Genomic DNA, 24,107 nt, shown 5'->3' with positions numbered 1-24,107 from the left:
AAGGACCAGATAGCCACAATGCCGTCCACCCGTGCGCACCAGAGAGGAATAAACCTCCATTTAGTTTGGAGTTTCCCAGCAATCTAAACCCAACTGGCTAACTAAACTCCCCCCTAGTCTTCATGTGGTTAGTTGTGGTGGGTATTTATGCACTGTTGACCGCTGGATCAGGAGAGCTAGCAACCCTTCCAAAACCAAGACATGCTCCCGAGCATGCTTCTGCCACGTTCGCCACAACACTACACACACCAGCTCAACGAACCCAAAGGAGAACATCGCTACAGCGTACAAGTGAGAACTCCTCACCATTTTACCAGACTGTGCACAAGCAACCTGCAAGTGTTATCCGGATCAGCTGATAGCAGCACAAACAACCGGCAAGCAAACAAATACTCAAATGGCCAAATCCAGGTAAGGAACACTACACAATCATTCAGAAATAGTCTACTTACCCAACAAAGCCATCATCGAACGCGTCCTTTCCTCTACACCATTGATCCTCACTATTTTTTTCGCAAGAGCCACATTGGCAGAGCAAAATCAAGGGGAGAGCCACTTTTACGACAACATACCAAGTCACCTTTGCAAATGTGCATTTCTACATATAAACTGGACATCCCACAAAAAAATGAACAACACAGCCAATACATTTTCAATTAAGACCATATTTACCTTAATACTGGGATGAGTTGTATTTGTAGTTTGTTGTTGCAATCACAGTGAGGCATTCAAGATGAGCATGGGTCAGTCGGTTGAAGAGAGACATCACTTTCTGTGCAAGTAGTTTCAAAGTGGGAAAGTCTGCTACAGAAACCATCTCCAGAAGTGGCCAACACCTGCTCTGAGTTCAACTTGGAGAATGTCATTTGTTTGGGAACACCTGACGTTTGCCTGCTCGTCCCCCCTCCGGCGTCTTCATGTTGATTTTCGTTTGCTGGTTCCTCAGACTCCTTTTCCTCACTGTTCGTTACAACGCTGTGTGTCTGTCCGTCTGGTTTTTGCCCTCTTTTTTATTAGAAACCGATCCATTTTGTGCCTGCATCTCACGCTGGCTAGCGGAGCTAACGTAACCTGGCTGCAAGCGTGCACTGCAGTCAAGTGTAAACAATGCCATAAGCGGGCTGCGTTGCCAGGTTTGACAGTGCCCCCTTTAGGAAACACCATTAATTAAGGTGAAAGGAGAAGTGTAATGCAGATGTTTGCGTTTTTGTAGTGCAGTGTTCACTGTATATTTATGTAGCACATTTGAAAAAATGTATTGGCTGTTACCATATTGTTATAAGCTACCATGCGAGCCACCAATTAAAGCTTGACTAGCTGCATCTGGCTCGCAAGCTGCGCAATGAGTATCTCTGCTTTACACTCTCCAACAAGAGCAAACAAACTTTTACGGGCCTGCACCTGCACAGTTAACTGGAGAACAAAGGATCTATACCAGAGCGCACCACTAGCACTCCCGACAACTTTACGCATACGTGCACCAATTTCCAAAGTGTGAGTTACCAAAAAAAAGTAGACCCTAGGATTAGAAAAATCCTCCAGAAAGTGGCTTACAACAAGCTCTAAGCAAACACCCTACCGCCTGCTGATATACTGTAACCAAATACCAAATTTACGAATACATTTACAAATAATGGCGCAAAAAACGGGAACAAACATGGCCAGACGAGCCCCCAGTTTATCATAACCCGGCTCCTAGGCCACGACAAATATGGCATAGGACACAATAGATGGCAAGAAATAAGTGAATTTATTATATTAATTTAAACAACTGAGGTTATAAGAAATGTGAAGTCTGTCAGTCAGTAACATCAGTAATGTAAATGTGGATGTGTGAGCAATATGAAGTGTAAATGTTGTCAAGTGAAAACAAAGCAGAAACCAAACAAAGAGAATGTGCTGCTGCTGCTGCTGATGCAGCCGAATGAGAGAGAGAGAGCTGAGACCAGAGCAAAGTTGAGACAGGGTTTTTATCCTTTTAGGAGCACCTGAACCAGGTGCTCCAAATCCATACTCTGCTGATGGTACCTTCAAGGACACATAGGAAAAACAATAACTGGTCAACCACATCAGCACATCAACATTAGACAGGGACCGTCACAATGCAAATAAACTATTAAAGCATTCTTCGTGTTCAGCATTTTTTCACACCTGCCTAAAACTTTTACAGTATTTAAAAATAAACAGTAAAATAAATCGCATTTTTACATAACAAACACGAATATAACCATAAAGCTGAGCAACAATAATCTCAACATGGTGCATTCACCTCCACACTGTGCAATCATATGAACCAGTGCACAGTGAACATGGCCCTCTGCTGGACTCAGACTGACACTGTTTCTGGCTGATAAAACTGATTCAGATTCAGTGTAGCACTGATAAGTTAGTCCAATCCTTATTATATTTCAGTATTTATTCAAAATAAATAAAGTAAAAAACTTACTTAACTTAAATGTATGACTTACAACTAATGTTCCAGATTAAATTATTGTGATTGTGTTCAGTTTAATTCGTATAAAATAAAAACATGAAACATTGGAAGGTTGTTAACAAGCTTGTGACAGAGTGTGACAGTACGAGCTGGCCACAATATGGACCCAGCAGACACCAGATCTGTCTTGGAGGCACTAAATGAGCTGTGTTCTATTACTGAGAGATTGGGCTTTACACTATCAGCTACCTCGGCAGCCCTATATTCCATTTCTGACCATAGATCGTCCTCAGTGTTACACATTGGACCTTTAAATATCATCTGCTGTTTGCATTATTATCTAATATCAATGTGTGGTTGTTTTCTGTTCAGTAGAAACTAAAGTGTTGTTTCTCTTTAGTTCTGACCTCACTGCTGAGCCGCCCAACAAACCAAGGTTAGTGAACTTCTTCTGTGACAGCTGGAAGGTTTAGCCACTGAAGGCCCCATGGACATGAAGCTCAGGCTGTAGTAGACACTGAAGGATATTCCCTCCATGGCTGAGAACTTAGCAGTGATTGCAAACCTCAGGGAAAACTTGATTCATCAGAGGCCTGTCTGATGCCTCCTGGTCCTGAACTCCAGCTGCTGGTACTCACAACTACATTACTGGTCTACAGGTCATATAGACGTCGGACTTCAAATATAACTCTGAGTCCTGTCACGTGCAAAAGTTCCCCGACGACACGGCTATCGTGGGCTGTATCAGGAGTGACCAGGAGGAGGAGTACAGGAAACTCATTCAGGACTTTGTCACATGGTGTGACTCCAACCACCTGCGCCTCAACACCTGTGTATCTATTATACATATGCTATATATCATATATCACATTATGTATGTATGCACATCTTGCACAGGCTGAATATATGACACACGTTTACATTATATCAATATTAATGTATAATATCTATGTGTATACATTATATCTGTTCAGTCATCATATTATACATATTATTATTATTATATTATTATTAATATGATTAATATTATCATTATATACTGTTATTATTATTTACTGTTATTAACAATAACACTACCATCATATCATCAGTACTATTACCACCATCTTGCAACTACAACTCTTTGCACTTTACCTATTTATCTTTTCTATCGAAGTATTTTATTCTATTTTAATGTACCTGGCTGCTATAATGATCCAATTTCCCTTTGGGGATTAATAAAGTCTATCTATCTAAAAAAAAATGTTTTTATTATTCAGAATCAGAAATACTTTATAGATCCCCGGGGAGAAATTAGTCGACAACAGTGATGTATTGCAGGGCTTTTATTAATTTGTGACACATTAAATATAAATCATCATCACTGTGTGAGTCTGTAAGCAGTCAGTGCAGCAGCTGAGCCAATCACTGAAGAGAGCAGCATCACAATGCAGTCAGACAGCCAGCAGGGGGCAGCACAGGAGCATCAGTGTCAGCACTGTTTCAGTGCTGTTTCCAGGTTCATGTATCATCCTACAACACAGGGTAGTACAAGGAAATACCAGCTGTAGTCCCTTAAATAAAAGTATTTTACATAATGACTCACTGCCTGAGGGAAGAAGTCTGGAGGTACGGCAGCAAGAGCTTCTGTACCTCTTCCCAGAATGCAGCAGGGTGAACAGGCTGTGGCTGTTAAACATTTTTAATCTGATTACATTAAGTTAATAAAAGACATTCACTCAGTGTAATCAGATTAAAAATGTTTATTACTTTCAGAACTTAAAATGAACTGCTGGTTCACTTTAACCATGAGATGCTATCGCAGTGTACAAGCTAACAGCCACCAGAGGGAGATGATTCTAAAGGGAGGTTCAGGTTATTTCCCCTCATCATGAATACTAAAGCAACTTTAGTAGTAGTTTTTCTGGGGAGGCACTTTTTTTAAAATGACAAAACATTGAGACCCAGTAAAACAACACAATGTGCGCTCTCTTTATGAGACAGAATATGTGCATTTAGGAAAAGTTAAGGCTCCTGTTTTTACATCACTGGCAAAACAATGTACACAATGAAATACTCAAAAAAAAGAAGTGCAATAAGCAGTGGAGGACCTCAGTGATCTGTCTGGAACATAAAATGAAAGAAAGCCCACATGCAGCAACTAACAGCACTACTTTTGGCCAGAAAGTCACACAATTAATACACAATCAGTTACCACATAGAATATATGTGGGTGGTTTACACTGCAGGAGACAGAAAGGAGTGGGGAAGGCTTGTGAGAGCAGCACCAGGTGAGTTGATGAATGAGTAATCACCCTCTCCTCTCTAAATGCAGTAGTCTGCTGGACCAATTAGTTCAGTCCAGAGGAAGGTTTGTTCTTTCAGCATTTTGCAGAGCAACAGAGAGAGAGATGTTATCTGGTGGATGTTTAACAGACAGACACACAGTCTGTACATGGAGAGAGAGACAGGGCAGCCGGTGTGTGAGACAGGTACTTGTCTTCATGGCGTTGATCATGAATAATGGATATTAAACAGCTGACCAGGAAGTTTTCATCCAGCAGCAGTCAGTTTGAATGTAATCGAGTCAAAATGATGTGAATCCACTGCAGCCTGTATGAAATGTGCAAACAGTCGAACACGGTTGGACACAAAAAACTATCATCAATCATCATCATCATCATCATCACGGTTGCTTTCAGCGACCTGCACAGAGCTAGCTCCCAGCTAACATCTTCACCTGTTTGTCTGCAGAGCTAACAGCAGCACTCTGTCAGATACAGGGGTTGATGTTCTCACTCAACATTAGGTCAGAGTTAGGAGCCCTGGCTGACGACAATACAGCGACAATACAAACAGAATCAGAATGACGTTTATTGCCCAGTAGGTTTATATACCTAGGACGAAGGTGCATTGGTGCATAAAATATACAAATATACAAAAAAAAGTGAAAAAAAACTTTTAAAAGCAACAATAAATAAAGAAAAGAAAGATAAGAAAAGAAAACTGCAGAAGAGGGGAGTGCATTAATTTATATATACAGGGTGGGTATGAGACTCAGTGACAGAGGGGGTCTGGGCCTTGTTAATGAAGCTGCAGACGGGAAGAAACTGTTCTTGTTGCGAGAGGTTTTGGTCCTGATTGCAGCCTCCTGCCAGAGGGAAGGGGTTCAAAGAGTTTGTTGCCGGGGTGGGAGGGGTCCTAGAGTGCCCCACCACAGTGCCACAGTGCCCCGCTCGGATATGCATCTTCAGTCAGATGAACTGGGTCAATGGTGGGTCTCTGGAGAACTGTGGGTGTGGCTCTGCCCCCCTACTCACTCTGCTACAGGTAACCTGAACCATGCAGTCCATGATGATGGAGAGCCTCAAACAGCAGATTTACAAATGGCCCACAGAAAGTGTTCAACATGACTTTGGTATAAAGAGCTCTGTAGAGGTTCAGAAGAGCTGATCACCCACTGCTTTATCAGCAGCTGGTTCTGATTTACTGTCTGTGTGTCTCTTTTTCTTCCAGAGAACCATTCCAACAACAACAGCTGAACTAATCAGACCGAAAGCTATCAGTCCAACTATCAGTCCAATGTGTTTGTTTCCATCCCTGTTGGTTGTGTCTTTGTAGTCTCCATCCATGGTGTTTTTGCTGTTGGAACCTGAAGATGAAAATGTACATTAGTCAGAAAATGACTGAACAGAATCCATTTCTTCTTCTATGTCCCTCATGTTTGACTCTGAGAATCACCCTGAACTCCACTAACTCACCTGAGGCTGTGACCTCCAGTTGGATGGTTCTGATTGGGTCAGTCTCAATGTTGGCTCTCTTACGACGGCTTGGACCACCTGTAGCAACTCGACACTCGTATGTTCCTCTGTCACTGATGGTCACGTTCTTTAGAACTAAAGACACGTCTCCATCCTTCAGCTCTCTGTCTGTCAGATCCACCCGACCCTTAAAGGATGGATGTTGGTAGGTTGGATCTGAGCGTCCGTCTCTGTAATAGAGGACGTACTCTGGCTCCAGGTCAGTTCTGGTCCACTCTACAGCTCTGATGGAGCCATCACCAGCTGAACATGGCAGAGTGACATCATCTCCAGGTTTCACTGATATCACATGTTGTTCTAAAAACCAACAATAAACATCCAGAGAGAAAAAGTTGTTCAGGGAAATCACTTTTAACATTGAGTTGTAATTAATGAATGAGAGCAAAGGTCACTCCCACTCTGCCCCTGTATGCAATAGAAATCAGATTAGAATCCATACAACTATATACAGTGTGCTTGTGGACGTACCAACAGGTGAAGAGAACAGACACAAAAACTCTGCACACTGTGTTTATTCTACAACCAAACTATATACTATAGATTATTTTACACATATTAACTAATAAACTATGTATATATAAAATGTCCTAACATAATAAACTCTGTTGAGTTTTGTGATGGCTGTCTGGAGGAGTCTCTCTCTCTTTAACAGTAGCTTCAGAGTGTTTACCTGAGTTACCTGTATAAAGTGGATTGTGCTCACTGTTTGTGATTTCATTAACTAATAACTCTTTTAGTTCTTGCAGTAGTGTGGTTGTGTCTCTGTCGCTCTCTGTCTCTGAGCAGGAGCCCCGCCCGCAGTGGAGTTGATATTCTCTCAGTCGTTAGCCCTGATAGGCTAACGGGCTGACCAATCAGGAGGGGAGCCTCTCTACAACGCTCAACAGCGGAACTACCAACGAGGCTAACGAGGCTAACAGTGCTAGCAGGCCTCAAACCTGTGGCTGTCACTGTACGCTGTCTGACATCTGAAGTAACGTTAGCAAACATCAGCTGCTCTAACTATCACACATGTACCTCTGAGACTGAAACATCACAAACCATCATCATCATCTTCATCATCATCTTCATCACAAATCTAGTTTCGGTTTAGCTGTGAGAGCTTGCTATCAAACTAGTAGGTTAGGCATTCAAGTTTTACGAGTAAAAAGGTCGTCAGACCGAGACACACACACACACACACACTCACACACACACACACACACACACACACACACACACACACACACACACACACACACACACACACACACACACACACACACACACACACACACACACACACACACACACTCTCTACTCACCTTGTGCAGCCAGGAAACAAAAGAAATACAGAAGGATGTAAACGCTGTACGATCGGACTGCCGCCATGATGACTACTGAACTACTCTAGTGAACCTGACGCATACAGAATACAACAAACCACGCCCCAACGCTCCAGTGACGTTACTGTCCATTATGTCTGTGGATTAAATGATCTTTCAGACGATGAACCTGGGAAATAGTTTTTATCTGAATTCTCAGCTTTTTCATCAATTTTACAGCTTTCAGATAAAACAGTGATTATTGGAGGTGACTTTAATATTAATGTGGACATCAATAATGACCTTAGTACTGTATTTATCTCATTATTACCCTTAATCTGTCATATGGCACTGAAACTGAACATTTAATGACCTGACCATTATTTAACAAACACCAACAATTGCATTCATTACTACAGAGAAATAAAATCATCATTATATGTAATAAATGTAGATACCTGCTGAATCAGTTTCTTCTCAGAATCCTCAAATAATCCTTTAATTATCTGGATGAAAAAAACATGTCCACTGTAAAAATCCAGGAAGTCCAGTAGTTTGAAGATTCATCAGATGATAAAACTCTGCACACTATAACACAGACTTTACAGACTTTACCACTGATTGATCTTCTGTTGCTGTGTACAGGTGGATGCTTCCTATTACCTGAGCACTGGGGGAGGGGAGGGAGGGTGTGGTTACATTCAGCTGAGCAGGTTTTTTCCAGGAAACAATCTGTATGAAAAGATACAGCAGATGGTTTCTGATAAACAACTGGTGTCCTGTCCTCCTACAGGTGTAGTTACAGGATACTCTGTGGATTCAACTTTTACAATAAATGATGCACTAATAGATTAAATGAGCCAACAGTCTGAATGAGGACTTTTATTCTGATATTAGAGTAGATTTATAATTTTTACTGAAGTAACGTGGTGAAAGCAGAACTATATGTTGGTGCTATTGTTATATATATACATATATATATATATATATATATATATATATATATATATGTATTAAAGGTCCAGTGTGAAACATTGAGGAGGATGTATTGTCAGAAATGGAATATAATATTCATAGGTATGTTTCCATTAGTGTATCATCAGCTGAATATAGGAATCATTGTGTTTCTAAACCTTAAATTAAATTAGAAAATGATCTTTATTACATTTTTATGATTTGAAATATATAATATATTGACACAATGTTAGATTGTATCCCTGCAACAAAGTTCGGTATAGATGTGGATAATATAGTTGAGGATATATAATAATATGTAGAAGAATACAGAATAACCAAGATCATTAGATCATTAGTCAGTTTGTGACTAACTGACCCTAGAGCAGTCAACAAGGCTGCTAATACAACCTCATGAGTTCATCCATCTTAATCCATCACCAGCCTGCATACAGTGTAGTTTGTATCTGATAAACAGAATGTGAAGAGACTTCACTTTAATGTGTCACATCATTCATTTGTAATTGCATATTTCTTTCAATGTATTCATCGTTCTTAATGTGTTTCTTATTGTACAATAAACCTCTTGAATCTTAAATCTTATCTGACGGTGCATTCAGGGACAGGACTGACAAATGACACCACTTTGTTTGCCTACTTTACATGTTCGCTCAACCAGCTACACAGGAAGTAAAGACGGGACAGTCAGTAATTCAGAATCTATGTAAGAACCCTCCTCCTCCCCCCATGATACACACACTGCATTGTCTCCCATGTAACCCAGAGATTAGACTGTTTGAGTCTCTAATGTGGAGGTAAATGGTTTCAGCTCCTGTTGAACTCAGAGCTGATCACAGACAGTTGGATTTGTTCACTTTAAGAACACTCAGGGTTATATGTGAGCTAAACTGAACAAAGACAGTGAAGAGTCAGCAATCAGTACTCACTCTGGAACAATTCACAGGAAATAAAACTGAAACAGAGTTTGGATTCAGAAGCTTTCAATCAAAGTGTTTCAATGTATTCCTGAGTATCTATTCTGATGTTATTGAATCCATGAGTGTGACTGTACTTTGAGAGCTGCACACGGCTCAACAACATCCACTGTTACTCCCCTGGGAGTACACTGCTGCGCCCCATAAGAACTTTACATCCATAGTAACTGGCTGAGGCTGCCACAGCTCGGGACCTGACTGAATCTCCATGACAACCTGACTCCACCCCCCAGCGTCCTGCAGGGAGGAACCTGCTCAGACGTGTCGTCTAAGGTTTATTAATAACAATAACCTTTATTGAGACATTGTCCCACACTGTGATTGGCTTTTCTAAAATCAGTGTTTTTAACCAATGGCTGTGAAGAAGGCACTGAAGGCTGTTTGTCAGTCAAACTGCACAACATGTGGGTCAAGAGCAGGTTGCTGTTCACTAGACCCAACAGAGAAACAGTGAGTCACCACAAAGTCACAAACTCTGCATAATTAGGCCGAATATGATGCAAATCACCACACAAGAGGAGGAAATGGAGTCACAACAAGGAGACAGGGAAACTGTTGGGTGTGAAGCTGCATTCAAATACAGAAACCTGTAATCTGAATAGTCTATAGGCCAGAATACAAAAGTTATATTAAGTTAGGGAGACATTATATCAACATTATAGATACCTGCCAGCTAATGTGTCCCACTGCTGAAATATGACGAGCAGTCGACTGAGTACACCGCTCTGAAAGTCTCTCATAAAGATGTTACAGAGCCACATCTTTAAATTACAATGTTTCTGCTCATCTATAACAAATGTCAGCAGAAAGTTTCACCTCTGCAAACACTTTCTACACAGACATCCTGATATTTCCATCCAACAACAGGCTGTAGAATCAACTGCAGTAGATACCTTTGCAATTTGAACATGTTTAATCAACTCATCAAGAACTATTTAGAAAATGTTGCTAATTAAAGGCAAAGTACTGTTGTTAACCTGTAGTGTGATTATCAAAATGCTTTAGTCTGCACACACACACTCATCCGTTCACATGAAGAGCTCACCTTTAGAGGCAGATCACAGACTGGGACCCAGTCACTGATTCACTTTTCTTCTTGTCTTCATGTCGACTTTTGGACTGGAAAGAGGCTGTTGCAGTGTGGGGAGGGCCAGGGGAATGGGTGTGGTTAGACTGCGGCAGAAAGAGCTGTGAGATCCCTCGCAGAGGTTGTGAGTCGCCGTCCTGGACGACTCTTCTTTGCTTTAACAAATGACACTTTGACTTCATCATGACAAAGACATCGTCTTCTTTCGATTCTGTCTAAAAATGATTTGTCTTCTGTTTCTCGTCTGCTTCAAGAGACATGATTGGTTTTGTGAGACTTCATCAGAATTGATTATAGTGCAGCTGATCAATCAGCGTTCAGTGTCTAAGCTCAACTGCCTCCAGAGCACTGTAGTGATGTCTTGAGCTGACCAGCAGGTGGCAGTATGAGACAACAACATCCATGTGCAGGGTGTGGACAGACTGACACTACAGAGTTTGTCAGAGGAGGATTGTCAGTGATTGATTCAGTATTCACTAATCACACTGTGATCCACTGGTTGGGCTCCCTCGCTTTACAAGAACCTCGGCAGCTTTTCAATCTCACTGGATCAATTAAAACCAAACAATGAGCGTCTCTTGTCTCGCTCTTAGGGGATCATGTGGTTTTGTCTGTGGGTTCACCACTTCACTCGCCCTCAGATAAATGAGTTTTCTCATAGCTGCTGCAGAGAAAAATGAGAAAGAGAAAAGATAAAGAGAAAGATAACACAAAGAACGACTGATTCACTCACACAACCTCCGTCTGTGTGCTGGTTAGTTGGTTTGGGTTAGTTATCCATCATCCATCATTACTTGTGGAAAAAAGAAATCCACTCCAACAAGAACAACTGTTCACCATCATTTTCTCTCTGCTCACACATCCTCCTCCTCCTCCTCCCTTCAGCCAGGCAGAGACAGTAAGATGGTAGCTGAATCATTTTCTGCTTTCAAAATCTGTATTTTATCTGTAAAAAATCTGTAGATTATTTCTGACGCTGTACTTGTTAGATTCATTAGAAAGATGCTGAGCATAACAAACCTATAATAATGTGGGTATTGAATAATAATTATCAGCTCATTTTCTTTTCTAATGGCAGTGTGCTGTAATTGGTTTCCCTTTGTGTGTGTCTATCTGTCACTGACTGCTGAAACTACAGACCACAAAGACAATATAATAAAAACAAGAGCAATAAACTGAGCTTTACAGTAAAAGAGCAGCTTTATTGGTCATGACTGAAGGCTCTGTATAACAGCAAATGGCACTTTCAGGTGTTAGTTCAATGAGCAGTTTGTTTCCATAATGTTGTACCTTTACTCTCACATTGATAAGAAAGCTAAAGTCCACGTACACAAACATCAGCTCTAGACATTTCTATGTTAAAGTTTTATTTTTAAAAAAGGATCATTTGTACCTGGTTCTCTATGTGTACTGATCCAAGGTCCAAAGAAGGACACAGAACAGACTTTTGCAGATTCTACATAATAATCATTTTATTAATAAAAAGTATCCAAAGCTAATCTGGAGGTAGTTTGTGAGATGTGATCAGAGGAATGAGCTCTCATTATATATAGATATTTCAGGACCACAGGAATCTGTACTTAAACCCTTATACAGTTCAACATTGATGCTGCTATATGACCTACAGACCCAAACGCCATCAGTTATTAGTAATGGCTGCCACCAGGTCAGATTTACCTTAAAATCAATAAAACGAGGAAGCAGAAACATTACTGCTTTTGTCCACAGGGACCGCCAGAATTAACACAGAATGAAGCTTTCTAGTAGGAACTTAAACAAAGACAAGCTGAATGAAAATATCTGTATGAATGTAACACAAATGAAGTGACACAATGGAGACAGTAGAAAGTAAAGCTTAATGTAATAAACACTATCTCCGGAGCAGCTTTCATAACAGAACTGCTGCAACAAAGAAATTGTAGTTCTTCACACAAACCCAGTAACAGAAAGCCAGAATTAATGGAAAATACAAAAATACAAAAAATACATCAGACACATTGAATTCTAAAATGAACAACTTTTTGTTTTTAAGTGCAGGAGCTCATCAGTGCAAAGCAAAGTGCATAAAGGTTCGCAGCCAGTATGAGGACATCAGCTGGTTGAAGGCTAATGTGAAGAGACTGGAGCTGCAGACAGACAGCATTCAAACAAAGTTAGAGTCAATAGTACTGTCATCTTCTACGACCTGCTTAAAGCCTTCATACCATCTGGTAACAGAACAGCAACATCTGGAAAACAGAATAAACACACAGATAGATTAATAAATAAATACACACACCATATTGAGTCTCCTGCTCTTCCCCTCAATGTATAATTTACAACAACCCTGCAGAGATTTACAGGACAAAACGTCTGAGTGTGTGCAGGCCACCATTTCTGTATTTATAACAATAAATAATAACAGCAAGACCCTGATCGGGGTCAGATTCTACAGCACAGTTTTCTGACCATTAAATGAAGCTCACTAAGGTTATTAACTAAAACTAAACAAAGAACTCAAACTGGGTGTGAACAAACATGTTATTTCAAGGTTATATACACACAAGCTGTCGTCCTGGCAACGTGGCTTTGAGTAGAGTAAACCGCTGTTTTTATCATCTGTGTTACTGAATGTTGTCATTGTTCTGTTTCTGTCCACTTTGAGGTAAAGGGTATTTTAAGAGCTGCTGGGTAAAATGACTGGTTTTGTGAATGGAGTCTGGTGGGTGGAAGCGCCCATTGCTTTGAGCTCTAGTGTGCCATCTAGTGGCAGTGAATGTCACATATATAACCTTTAACTGAAGCACAAATTAAAACCAGACTGCAGCAAGTGGGACTTACCATTCTGGCCACACTTGAGGTTCTGAGATTGTTGATATATCACAAACCCGATTAATGCAACCAAAAAAACAATTGTCACTGCCACTGCCACTGCCGTATGATCTGTGAAGAGCAGAAAGCAGACACGTGAATGAATGTATTCACAGGATTCCCGCTCTTTAAGAAAACATTTCCCAGGAGTTTTCTAGGGAACCCTTTACTAAAATAGAGCCTGTGTATTCCACATTGTGTGCAGCGGTTCCATGAACACAATCAGTGACATCTCACCTGCTTCTGTAACGTTAAGGACAACCCTAGCCAGTGTGACTTTATCAGCGCTGCACTCATATGTTCCAGTGTCGTTGTGGCTCACATTCTTCAGATTTAAAGACAGGTTACCGTCTTTCATCTCACGGTCCACCAGATCCACCCGCCCTATATAAGATGGGTCCTGGTCACGTGGTCGGATGGAGTGCCCGTCTCGGTTGAAGTACACATGTTTACTGAGACCATCTTTCTTCCACTTTGCAACATTGATTGTTGTGTTTCTGGGAGCCTCACATTTCAGAACAACATTGTCTCCAGGATGAGCTGTAAGGTTCTGTTGGTCTGAAGGAGAAAATAAAACAGTCATTATATAAACAGTCATTATATACACTGCTATTATATATATAGTCATTATGTGTGTGTGTATGTGTGTGTGTGTGTGTGTGTGTGTGTCTGTGTGTGTGTGTCTGTGTGTGTGTGTGTCTGTGTGTGTCTGTGTGTGTCTGTGTATGTGTGTGTGTCTGTGTGTGTGTGTGTGTGCTGATGTATGTAAATGTACCGGAGGTAAAGATATAGCTATCATGAGAGAGAAATAGTCAAACTGTGATCAAGCCTCCTTAGAAGTTAACAAAATACAGGGAGTAAGTTATGGTGATTATTTTTCATGTTGCTTCTTGTGTAACTTTATACTGACGTGCAGTTATTGAATTAATATTGACGGTAGAAATGCAGATAATCTCAGTAGCAGTGAGGAGCTACCTGCCGGCAACGAAGGGGAGGGGCCGGAGCGTCATCCGAGTGAGCCGCGTCATAATGCCGACCAATCAGAGCAGACTGGGCTTTTCGGGAGGGGGGTCTTAAAGAGACAGGAGCTGAAACCGAGCGATTCAGACAGAGGCTGAAAAGAGGTGCTCAGCTATAGGCAGTATGAGAAAAATAATGTGTTTTTTGAACATTATAACATCTAAACCTATTGTAGGAGAGCCACAAAATACAATTATGAGCCTGAAAAAGAGAATAATATGACTCCTTTAATAAATAAAAATTGCCTTAAACAATATGTACAGTTATTTACTGTGTCTGGTTGAATGTAAACAGCAGCAACAACACAGTGATGATAATCTGGTTTCATCTTCACATAAAAACAAACAGTGTCCATACAGTTGGACTGTCACTGGAAGAGTCCGCCTCTTCTCGTCCTGCACTGTCGGCTCTGAACGTGGTCCACCCATCCAGGATCCGGGATGTTTGTGGAGCTGGTCTCTGTAAAGATGTGAACACAACAGTCTCTTGAACAGTTTGACCAGCCTGAGTCCCATCTTATCCAGACTGGACATTAGCCAGGAGCAGCCTCAAGTCGCTAACTGGTAACTAGAGGCAGCTACAGCTATATCTCCATCAGGAAACTCCATAAATCAGTGAATAAAGTTATGAAGTTGTTTTATGATAAACAGTGAGGCCCTGGCCCTTATCTTATTTTTGGTCTGATAAAGGGAGCTCCATATGAAGTACTGAAGTTAGTGACTGAGTAACAGCGAGTTGAGAGTCACAGTCAGTTTAATTCAGGTTACACTGCGCACCAGAAATCCCAAGTCTCTGTTACAGTGAAATGATGCAATGATTCACTGCTTGAAGACAACATGATGATTCTTGCATCAGGACTTCCCCTGGCTGTCTGCCAAGTTACACCAGACTTATCAGTAATTGCTCTGCAGTGATTCACCTGAAACAAAACTGTAACAGATTTGGGATTCAGGGACTTTCACTGGATATAATTCTGCAGTCTGAAGCAATTTTAAAGAGTCCAACTAGAAAGCAGGAAGTGATGTAATAACAAAGAGGAAGCAGCAACCCCGAGCCCTCCACCCATTTTCTCTGTATATGTACAGAAGTAATTGTTTTATTTGATTTAATCCTAACGTTCTGTGTATGTGCAGCATGAAGAACCACAACTGTTTGTACAAATTTGTGTTATATAATGACATAATGCATAAATTCAATTCATTTCAGTTTTGACCGAAAGTTATCTCACAGTCACACAGAGACCCAACAGTTGTACCTTGAAACGTGATGTTGCAACAGGACTGGTGATGTTATCTGTGTATGGGTGACATTTGCTCTCCATTGAACGGCTGGTTCAGAGACGTTGGTTTTGGTATTGTGGCGGTTTGTGCAGGCTCACGTGTTAAACAGGTTTGAAGAAGTTTAGTTTTGAGATCACTGTTGGAGATTTCGAAATGCTGACATGACAACAGCTCTTACGTGTCTTTTCAAAGTTACCATAAGTAGATTTCCTTGGAGATTTTTATTCTCAGCGGTGACTGTAGTGTGGTAAATTAAGAGCAGTTAATAGATGGAGGTTTAATTCCCAAAACATAAATTGTCAAGATTGATGAGATATGGCTCAGTGTATATTTTGGTCATTCAATTTTCTTTTCAGAAATGGGAATTAAAACACAAAAAATGATTTAAAGTGTTTGACTTTAACTTCCTATTGAGTATAACAAACATATATTGTGAGACCGGATGTGGTCAAATGTAGGATTGCCAGTGAGCCGGTGTTGAAGGCGTAAATATATTTGGAACCACTGTGGTAAATTTAGACAAAGCAATTTCCCTTTAATTTTCTTAAGGGAAACAGTTTTATCATTCAACAAGACTTCAGTGAATCATGATATGTGATATAATGTGAGAGGTTGTTGCTGTACGGTGTGTATTTTGTCCTTTCTTGGCTCTCCAAATAAACACCTGTCTAACTCCAGAGTTGGGCACATTGCCAATTTAGTCTCTTATGACCTCACCCAGAGTCAGAATATGGTTTCTGTTTTCTAGTGATTTTAGTTTTTATATCATGAAATAGAAAATGAAAGGAAAACAATTTTTTTAATTCCCTTTTTTACTGTGAAAAAGAAAAATGCCATGTATATGAATTAAAAATAATTGCATTTTAAAATTAAAGTCAAATAATCACCAAAATACCTGTTTCTGAAAAGAAAAAGAGAGGTACAAAAATGTTTTTAATTAACTTATTAGTCAAAAGTATCCATTTTGGATATTTAAAATCAATTTTGAATAAATATAACAATCTGCTAAAGCGCAGATTTATGGTGAGAGTTATTTAAAAGATGAAAACAGAGTGACCATGCTCATGAAGCTGTAGGAAAAATTGCTTAAAGGATACCAAAATATGTAACGACAATTAATGAACCTCACACAGGGCACCAAAAGGTTTGGTGCAACTGGATTATTATCAATTTTGGGCTATCAGAGATAATCAATATTAATATTAAATGATGAATGAGAATTTAACTTAAAGAAGGGAAACTCATCAAATATGGACGCTTGGTCAGTCGCCCTTTAAAATATCTGTATGCGCAGTGTTGGTAAGGATAAATATGTCAAACAAAGCCACAGTAGTTAACCCTAAGAAATCGTCACAGTTAAGTACTAAAACTATTTGATTAGGTTCAGGACAAGATGATGAGTTATGTATTTGACATCATTTTAGTACGTTATATAAGTTCACTTGCATCAAAAAAGTGAAATTGTGAGTGAATAATTAAAGTCTTCCATCCACCCGACCTCCTCCGTGTGCTCAATTTTCATCAATTGTCCCAAATATTTAAGACAAAGTGCCACATTTTGATTTGCTCTAGTTTTCAAAAATCAGATCACAGCACGACAGATGCTTTTCTAAAATGTTTTTTATGTATAAAGCAGAAATCCATACTTGGCACACATGGGTCAATTATCAACAGGGAAAATTGCGAGTTACCACAAAGTGACAAGCTATGCAGATTGATGCGTAATGTGATGGAAAGTACCACAAAGAAAAGAAATGCAGATAAAAGAAAGACTGCATGAAGATGTTGGAAGACCATAATAAGAACTGGGAAACTTTAGCTAACGGTATTTACGAAGCGTGGGGAAAGTTACATTAAAATAAAATATAGTGAAGTCAGCCTGATATTGGTGCGGAACTGGACGGGAAAAGAACACGTGGCTGTGGTTGGGATCTGGTTTGTTGGGATCTGGTCTAAAAGTTGAAGTTTGGTTGGGTCATGCTTACGTAAGCATGCATCACATCTTGTTTTACAGGGGGGAAAGATTATTGAGTTTCAATATAAAAATACAAATAAATCGATTTTTTGTAAATTGCTTGGCATATATTGTTAAATTAGGTATAACTATAACTATTCTAATATAACTGAAGGTAAATAACATGATTTTATATCTTATATATATAAAATAAGACGTTGTTACACAGAATGCCACGCTGAGAGAGCCGCCCAGTTGCAATTAGATATAAGACAGCCTGTCAAGCCTGATGCAGAATATTTACAGGACACAGGAGACAGAGAGGGTTAAAGACAGCAGCTGATCCACATCCACATGGCTCCACTGGCTCCAATCCTCTTCCTCTTACTTCTGACTCATACGTCTTCAGGTAAAGATTTTCATTGTGGATAGATTCAGGTGTTCATTACAGGAAATGTTTATTTAGATTATTTTTAACAGTTAATTTCAGGTTTCTGAATAATGAGACTGGATTTTGGAAGGTGTGTGAATAACAGTTCCAATTTAGGCTGTGCTTTATATGTATATGGAGATGACAATATTTAAATCTACTTGATTATAGAATATTGGGTTTATTATTACTTACTTACTAGAGTGAACATACTCTGATATTGTTTTGAAAAGGCCTGTTGGGTACGGAGAGAGGAGGGTGAGGGTGTGACGTGTTTCTTATCAAATTACTACAAACAAGTGAAAACATTTACTTATATCAGTAAGAGTATCAAAGTAAGCTAAGTAAGTCAGCTGCTTTTAAACTGAAACTTCGAACAGGATGGAGTTTCCCTCTCTCACCTGTTTCCACTTTTATGACTTTTATCCTGTTTTTGTCACGTTCCGTCTGTGATGATATTCATCGGCCATGATCAATAATAAATAAGAATAAGATAATTCATATAAAATGTATAGATAAATATAATGTGTTGAAGATGTAAGGAGGAGAGAGAACAGATAGTTGTGTAACAATGTACTGGGTAAAAGTAAAATGTTGTTTAAAAGTAAAGCAACTCCTCAAGTACAGTAACATAAATGGACCTGATCTGGCCCAGTGTACATACATACTGTATTCTTTCATCAGTCTGAGAAGCTGAAACATGGTACTCAGTTTTTCTGTTAATATTAGAGACAAATGAATAAATTAATGAATACAATTTGACTGATGGGAGCTGCAGATGTTAAAGGTCTATATCTTTCTCAGACACACACATTAAAGAAACACCGCAAGGAAAAGAAATAAAACTCATTGTTAACCTAAAATGACAGAAACCATCAGGATGTGTGCTTGGATTTTTTGTTGTCCCATCTGCTAGTATGGAGGCTTTTTATGAGCTATACTGCAGTCAGCCACCAGAGGGCGACAGAGAGGGTTTGGCTTCAGTGTTGGAGACCTGTCATGTCGTCCATCTTTATCTGTGTGGATGGTTTCCAGCTGTATGTCCCTCAGTACAAACACTGAATGCTTCAGGTCTACCTTGCTGCTTACCGGTCAGGAACTGTCTCGGTCTGTCTGTGGAACTCGAAACCAAAACAAGGCTGCCAGATACATAAAGACAGACAGTGTATCACCCAGTTTTATCCAATAAAGAACATGTGCCCATGTAGCTAGCTCCAGTAGAATCAGTCTGGTGGTTTGATTTCATTTAAATACACTATAGATCAACATTAGCCACATACTACCTACAGTAAGAGCCTGCAGTCGTTACACTTTATTTAATTAGCTGAACTTTAATCAGTAGCCTAATATTCAGTTTATGTGCTCGTCATGCAGATGCTGCTCCAGTGAACCTGGTCCTCCCTAGACCTCTACAACCCTCTCTTATATTCTCTGAAGGAGAAGAAGGTGAGCAGGGTTTTGTTAATATACCAAGATTAAACATGGAGCTGATGGTGGAAAATATCTTTGAGATAAAAGTTAAACCCTCATCTGCAGTAAAATAACTGGATTACTGACTTTTGATTCCTGTTTTCTCTGGATTGTTTCTGTTTGTTTTCAGGCCCACAGGAGGTGACAGTGAGGCCGGGACATGATGTCACTCTTCAGTGTCAGGGTCCCAGCGACAGCCCCATCACAGTGGTGAAGTGGAGCAGATCTGACCTGGACTCAAATCCATATATCTTCTACTTCAGAGAAAACCGCTCAGATGAAGACTACCAGCGTCCGTCTCATCGTGGTCGAGTGGAGCTGAGAGATCCAGAGATGAAGAACGGAGACGCCTCTGTGATTCTGAAGAACGTCACCGTCAGCGACACTGGAACATATGAGTGTGTTGTTTCAGTCAGAAGGAATGGAAACAGAAAGAGAAACATTGATCCCTTCAGCGTCATCAAGCTGAACGTCAGACCTGTTTCTGCTCTCAGGTCAAACAGCTGGGCACATCTGGGAGGGCGGAGACGAGGACGGAGGACACGAAGGTGGAGGAAACCTGGATTTACAAAATTGTAATCCTGAGCCTGAACCTGACAATCCAACAGTTACTAAGTGCCTCTCTGCTCACCATTATCTGTGACGTGCGCTGGCTGTCATCAATAGTTACAGAAGATTGTCGTACTCGAGACAAAGAAGATGGAAAGCAGAACTTTCTCCAGACTCACTGGAACCAAACCAGTGGAGTAAAGTGGTGAGACTTTCTACCTGCTGGGATCCTCTGGTCCCACAGAGGACAACGCAGATTTAGAAAGACTTTTATTTAAAGATCTTTAGTGGGCATGACTACTGTATTGCTTTCTTTACAGGTCTCAGATCGGACCACCATCATTGATCTTAGACCTTTACACTGCCCGACTCATGCCTTTCATGTTTTCTGTAAAACACTGTGAACAAATAAACTTTTTATTTTCCAGAACTGTTTCCTTGCTGAACTTTTGGGGAGGGACAGAAACACAAAGGGGGAGTTTTACACTTTCTCATTTTGATTGATATTAACTACAACAATGGGTTAATTCTACCAAATAACTTGGTTTAATATTCAATCCAAATGCTGGTTCACATTAACTGGAATACTGGGTTAGTTGTTCCTCATATAGACAGTACTGCAATGGACTACAGTCAGCGGTTCAATTATTTGGACAAAGTACATCAACATTAATAGTTGTAGTAATGCAAATCATACATCTATATGCAATAAACAACACTTTTAAACAATGTTAGAATTTAAGAGAGATTTATTTCTAAAACTTCATAACCACTGTGAATTCATAAACACTGTAATAAATGAATAAATGAATGAATGAACAGCAACATTACTTTATTACCACTACATGGTAAAATGTCCGTAGCTGTGAAGTGGACTATGAGAACATTATTACAGCTAATTAACTAATGCCACTGATTGAGCAGAGTAAGCCAAAAAGCAGTCTGAGGCAGCTGGCTATTTTAGGAAGAGCTTGCTGTGTGGGCAGTATCAAGTGATTCTAACTAGAACGGACACAATCCCTCAGCCATATGAGCAGTAAAGGATAGATGCCAACCACTGCAAAGGCTACTATCTGTGTCCATCTGTTCCTGTAGAGCGGGACCACTGATCTCTGATCTTTATTTCCCCAAGCTCTCTTTATCCAACCACTAAAAGCCAGTCCCACACTCACTCTCTCTCTCCTTAGCTTCCTCTGTCGTTACCCTGCCCGCTCTGCCTGCACACGCTGTACATTCATGACAATGTATTAAAACACACTCTCACAGTTCTGTTTGTTATATTAATGGACAATAATCATTATTCTGATTCCATTATTGGACATTTGTCACACTAAAACATTTTATTTTGGAGTGCAGATGTTTGTGCTCCTGAGGGAAGTGTGATTATATTCCCATCTGCTCTAAGTGTGGTTGATGAGTCTCTTCTATATCAGATATACAGAGAGATAAGTCAGTAGACAAGCGACAGTAGATAAGCTCTCTGAGGAGAAGGCCTGCACTGCTGTCTGTTACCTGTGTGCTGTTGCCTGGAAGCTCTGCTGTAAATAGTGTAGCTGGATCTAACCTTACATTCTTCCCTGGAAGGTGCCTCAGAGTCAGATGGGTGGGCTCCTGGGCCTCAACCTGACACCCCCCCTCTGCTGCCTTCGTCTGTGGGACCAAATGCTGTGTGAAATCATACCCATCAGCTGTCTTCACCTTTTCCTCATTGATGGAAGTAGAAAGATGGGAAGGACACAATAAAATCACCCAAATCCTCATATTTGTATTACTCTTATTTATTTGTTGGAACAAAGTTAGTATTAGTACGCAGTGAACCGTACGGAACCATACAGCAACAGTTACACATAGCCTCACACTCACAGAGAGAACAAAAATAATGCTGAGTCACCATACATGTGTTCAGGTGTCAAGAGGTCTGTGGCAGCTCAGAGGAGCTGATCACCTACTGTAGTCTCCATCCATGTTGGTTGTGTCTTTGTAGTCTCCATCCATGTTGGTTGTGTCTTTGTAGTCTCCATTCATGTTGGTTGTGTCTTTGTAGTCTCCATCCATGTTGGTTGTGTCTTTGTAGTCTCCATCCATGGTGTTTTTGCTGTTGGAACCTGAAGATGAAAATGTACATTAGTCAGGAAATGACTGAACAGAATCCATTTCTTCTTCTATATCCCTCATGTTTGACTCTGAGAATCACCCTGAACTCCACTAACTCACCTGAGTCTGTGACCTCCAGTTGGATGGTTCTGATTGGGTCAGTGTCAATGTTGGCTCTCTTACGACGGCTTGGACCACCTGTAGCAACTCGACACTCGTATGTTCCTCTGTCACTGATGATCACGTTCTTTAGAACTAAAGACACGTCTCCATCCTTCATCTCTCTGTCTGTCAGATCCACCCGACCCTTAAAGGATGGATGTTGGTAGGTTGGATCTGAGCGTCCGTCTCTGTAAAAGAGGACGTACTCTGGAGACTCCAGGTCAGTTCTGGTCCACTCTACAGCTCTGATGGAGTCATCACCAGCTGAACATGACAGAATGACATCATCTCCAGGTTTCACTGATATCACATGTTGTTCTAAAAACCAACAATAAACATCCAGAGAGAAAAAGTTAATACAGACTCCACAGACAGGACACACAGTTTAAACAGAAGGCCTCTTCACACACACACACACACACACACACACACACACACACACACACACACACACACACACACACACACACACATCATGTATGCTAATGTAACATTTCCAAAGCAATATCATCAACTGAATGTCAAAGCTTGTACTCCTGTATTATCATCACTCCATTATCTGTTAACTCACAACATCCACATTGATTAGTTGTTTGGTCTATGATCACTTCAAACAGGCTTGTGCATAAAGAAATGCATATAGACTGTGGTTACTCAGGGTAACAGGAAGATATTACTAACATTATTAGACATACAAAAATAACTGCAACCTATTTTTAGATTTTCTATCTTTTCTATCTTCTATCTATAATCACAATTATCCAAACACCACACTCAATTTGCATAATTCCTAGATTGTTTGCAAAATGACACACATATGTCAAAACATATACACATATTTGTGAAAATGCTATTAGTTTTCATTTAACCAACACAGTCCTCAATGATCAGACACTATTGCAGCCAGTTTCACACTGCTGTGATAAATAAAAAACACATTTGTAAAAAAACTAATTTTAGGAAATAGCATGTGCTAGATTTTTGGCCAGACTTTGTTATGTAAGGGATAATTTAGATGTAAAAAGTGACAAATCCACAACATTCTTCATGATTAGTTTGAGATATAGGGAGAATGTACACAAATAGGCCTACTATAATCTTACCAAGCACTGCACAACACTGATGCTGCAGACTGAATATTTCAAGTATTTATTTCAATACTTACAGTATTTCTTACTATAATCAGTTACAGTAATCAACCAACAATGAAATCAATGAAACAAATAAAATCTGTAGACAAATAAAAATTACTGCATGAAGTATATACACATCTTTCTGCCTCCATCTACAATCTATTGACAATAGAAATCTTTACCAGCAGCAGCTTGAGACAGGAGGAACAACAGGAGCACAAATGGAGCCATCGGAGCCGAGTGAATGTCCACCTGCTATCTGTTACACTCGCTGTCAATGTAACTACTCTGACTGTAACTACTCTGACTGTAACTACTCTGACTGTAACTACTCTGACTGTAACTACCCTGACTGTAACTACCCTGACTGTAACTACTCTGCACAGTCTTATATACTGCTGTAGGCAGATCTCAGCCCAATTGACAAGAAGACTGGGTTTTCTAAATGTGCTGTTCAAGCTATTTCAAAGAAACACAAAGAAACATGCAACGTTGACGATCGTTAGATGCTGTAATGCAGCAGATGAAAAACACATCAAGTTAATTTCCCTAAACCATAAAGCTGAGCAACAATAATCTCAACATGGTGCA

General features: G+C 40.1%; 4 protein-coding genes and 2 long non-coding RNA genes across 9 annotated transcripts in view; 2 read left to right on the top strand and 4 right to left on the bottom strand.

The window, feature by feature from the left end:
* Window positions 1–24,107, top strand: part of LOC127360964 (butyrophilin subfamily 2 member A1-like) — a 141,862-nt gene that overhangs the window by 59,834 nt on the left and 57,921 nt on the right. The window lies entirely within an intron of this gene.
* The window catches only part of LOC127360958 (low affinity immunoglobulin gamma Fc region receptor II-like), an 81,718-nt gene that overhangs the window by 34,858 nt on the left and 22,753 nt on the right, over window positions 1–24,107 (bottom strand). The gene's annotated exons all lie outside the window — the stretch shown is intronic.
* The window catches only part of LOC127360969 (uncharacterized), a 29,446-nt gene continuing 6,676 nt past the window's right edge, over window positions 1,338–24,107 (bottom strand). The window contains exon 4 of the long non-coding RNA XR_007883985.1: window positions 1,338–2,269. This is a non-coding gene — a long non-coding RNA (uncharacterized LOC127360969). The remainder of the gene's footprint in view (window positions 2,270–24,107) is intronic.
* LOC127360963 (myelin-oligodendrocyte glycoprotein-like) lies at window positions 3,745–23,887 on the bottom strand. Of its 3 annotated transcripts, none has more exons than XR_007883982.1 (3): window positions 7,997–8,204; window positions 6,175–6,531; window positions 3,745–6,065 (listed from the first exon to the last, which is right to left on the bottom strand). XR_007883982.1 is itself a non-coding variant. In XM_051395527.1 (3 exons), the coding sequence occupies exons 1-3, from the start codon at window positions 23,745–23,747 to the stop codon at window positions 5,854–5,856; spliced, it is 618 nt and encodes a 205-aa protein (XP_051251487.1). In that variant the 5' UTR covers window positions 23,748–23,887; the 3' UTR covers window positions 3,745–5,853. The 3 variants fall into 3 exon arrangements, 2 of the variants coding, with proteins under 2 accessions (XP_051251487.1, XP_051251485.1); XM_051395527.1 differs by lacking the exon at window positions 7,997–8,204 and adding an exon at window positions 23,699–23,887; XM_051395525.1 differs by lacking the exon at window positions 7,997–8,204 and adding an exon at window positions 7,539–7,965.
* Window positions 12,753–13,978, bottom strand: LOC127360968 (uncharacterized). Its single transcript, XR_007883984.1, has 3 exons — window positions 13,662–13,978; window positions 13,395–13,496; window positions 12,753–12,802 (listed from the first exon to the last, which is right to left on the bottom strand). It is a non-coding gene; the product is annotated as an uncharacterized LOC127360968 (long non-coding RNA).
* Window positions 17,905–20,598, top strand: LOC127360965 (butyrophilin subfamily 1 member A1-like). The gene is made up of 3 exons (XM_051395529.1): window positions 17,905–18,087; window positions 19,483–19,554; window positions 19,709–20,598. The coding sequence occupies exons 1-3, from the start codon at window positions 18,033–18,035 to the stop codon at window positions 20,155–20,157; spliced, it is 576 nt and encodes a 191-aa protein (XP_051251489.1). The 5' UTR covers window positions 17,905–18,032; the 3' UTR covers window positions 20,158–20,598.

The sequence above is a fragment of the Dicentrarchus labrax genome, unplaced genomic scaffold (assembly GCF_905237075.1).
Source record: "Dicentrarchus labrax unplaced genomic scaffold, dlabrax2021, whole genome shotgun sequence".
Lineage (NCBI taxonomy): Eukaryota > Metazoa > Chordata > Actinopteri > Moronidae > Dicentrarchus > Dicentrarchus labrax.
The sequence above is the reverse complement of the archived record's forward strand: the minus strand, read 5'-3'. Positions and strand labels throughout refer to the sequence as shown.

Excerpts from the sequence above, each read along its gene's own strand:
- LOC127360963 (XM_051395525.1), bottom strand. The coding sequence starts at position 7,605 with ATGGCGGCAGTCCGATCGTACAGCGTTTACATCCTTCTGTATTTCTTT. Across the intron at positions 6,532-7,538 it reads TTGTTTCCTGGCTGCACAAG|AACAACATGTGATATCAGTG; the intron begins GTGAGTAGAGAG and ends GTTGGTTTTTAG. Across the intron at positions 6,066-6,174 it reads ACTGGAGGTCACAGCCTCAG|GTTCCAACAGCAAAAACACC; the intron begins GTGAGTTAGTGG and ends TTTCATCTTCAG.
- LOC127360965 (XM_051395529.1), top strand. The coding sequence starts at position 18,033 with ATGGCTCCACTGGCTCCAATCCTCTTCCTCTTACTTCTGACTCATACG. Across the intron at positions 18,088-19,482 it reads TCTGACTCATACGTCTTCAG|ATGCTGCTCCAGTGAACCTG; the intron begins GTAAAGATTTTC and ends CTCGTCATGCAG. Across the intron at positions 19,555-19,708 it reads ATTCTCTGAAGGAGAAGAAG|GCCCACAGGAGGTGACAGTG; the intron begins GTGAGCAGGGTT and ends GTTTGTTTTCAG.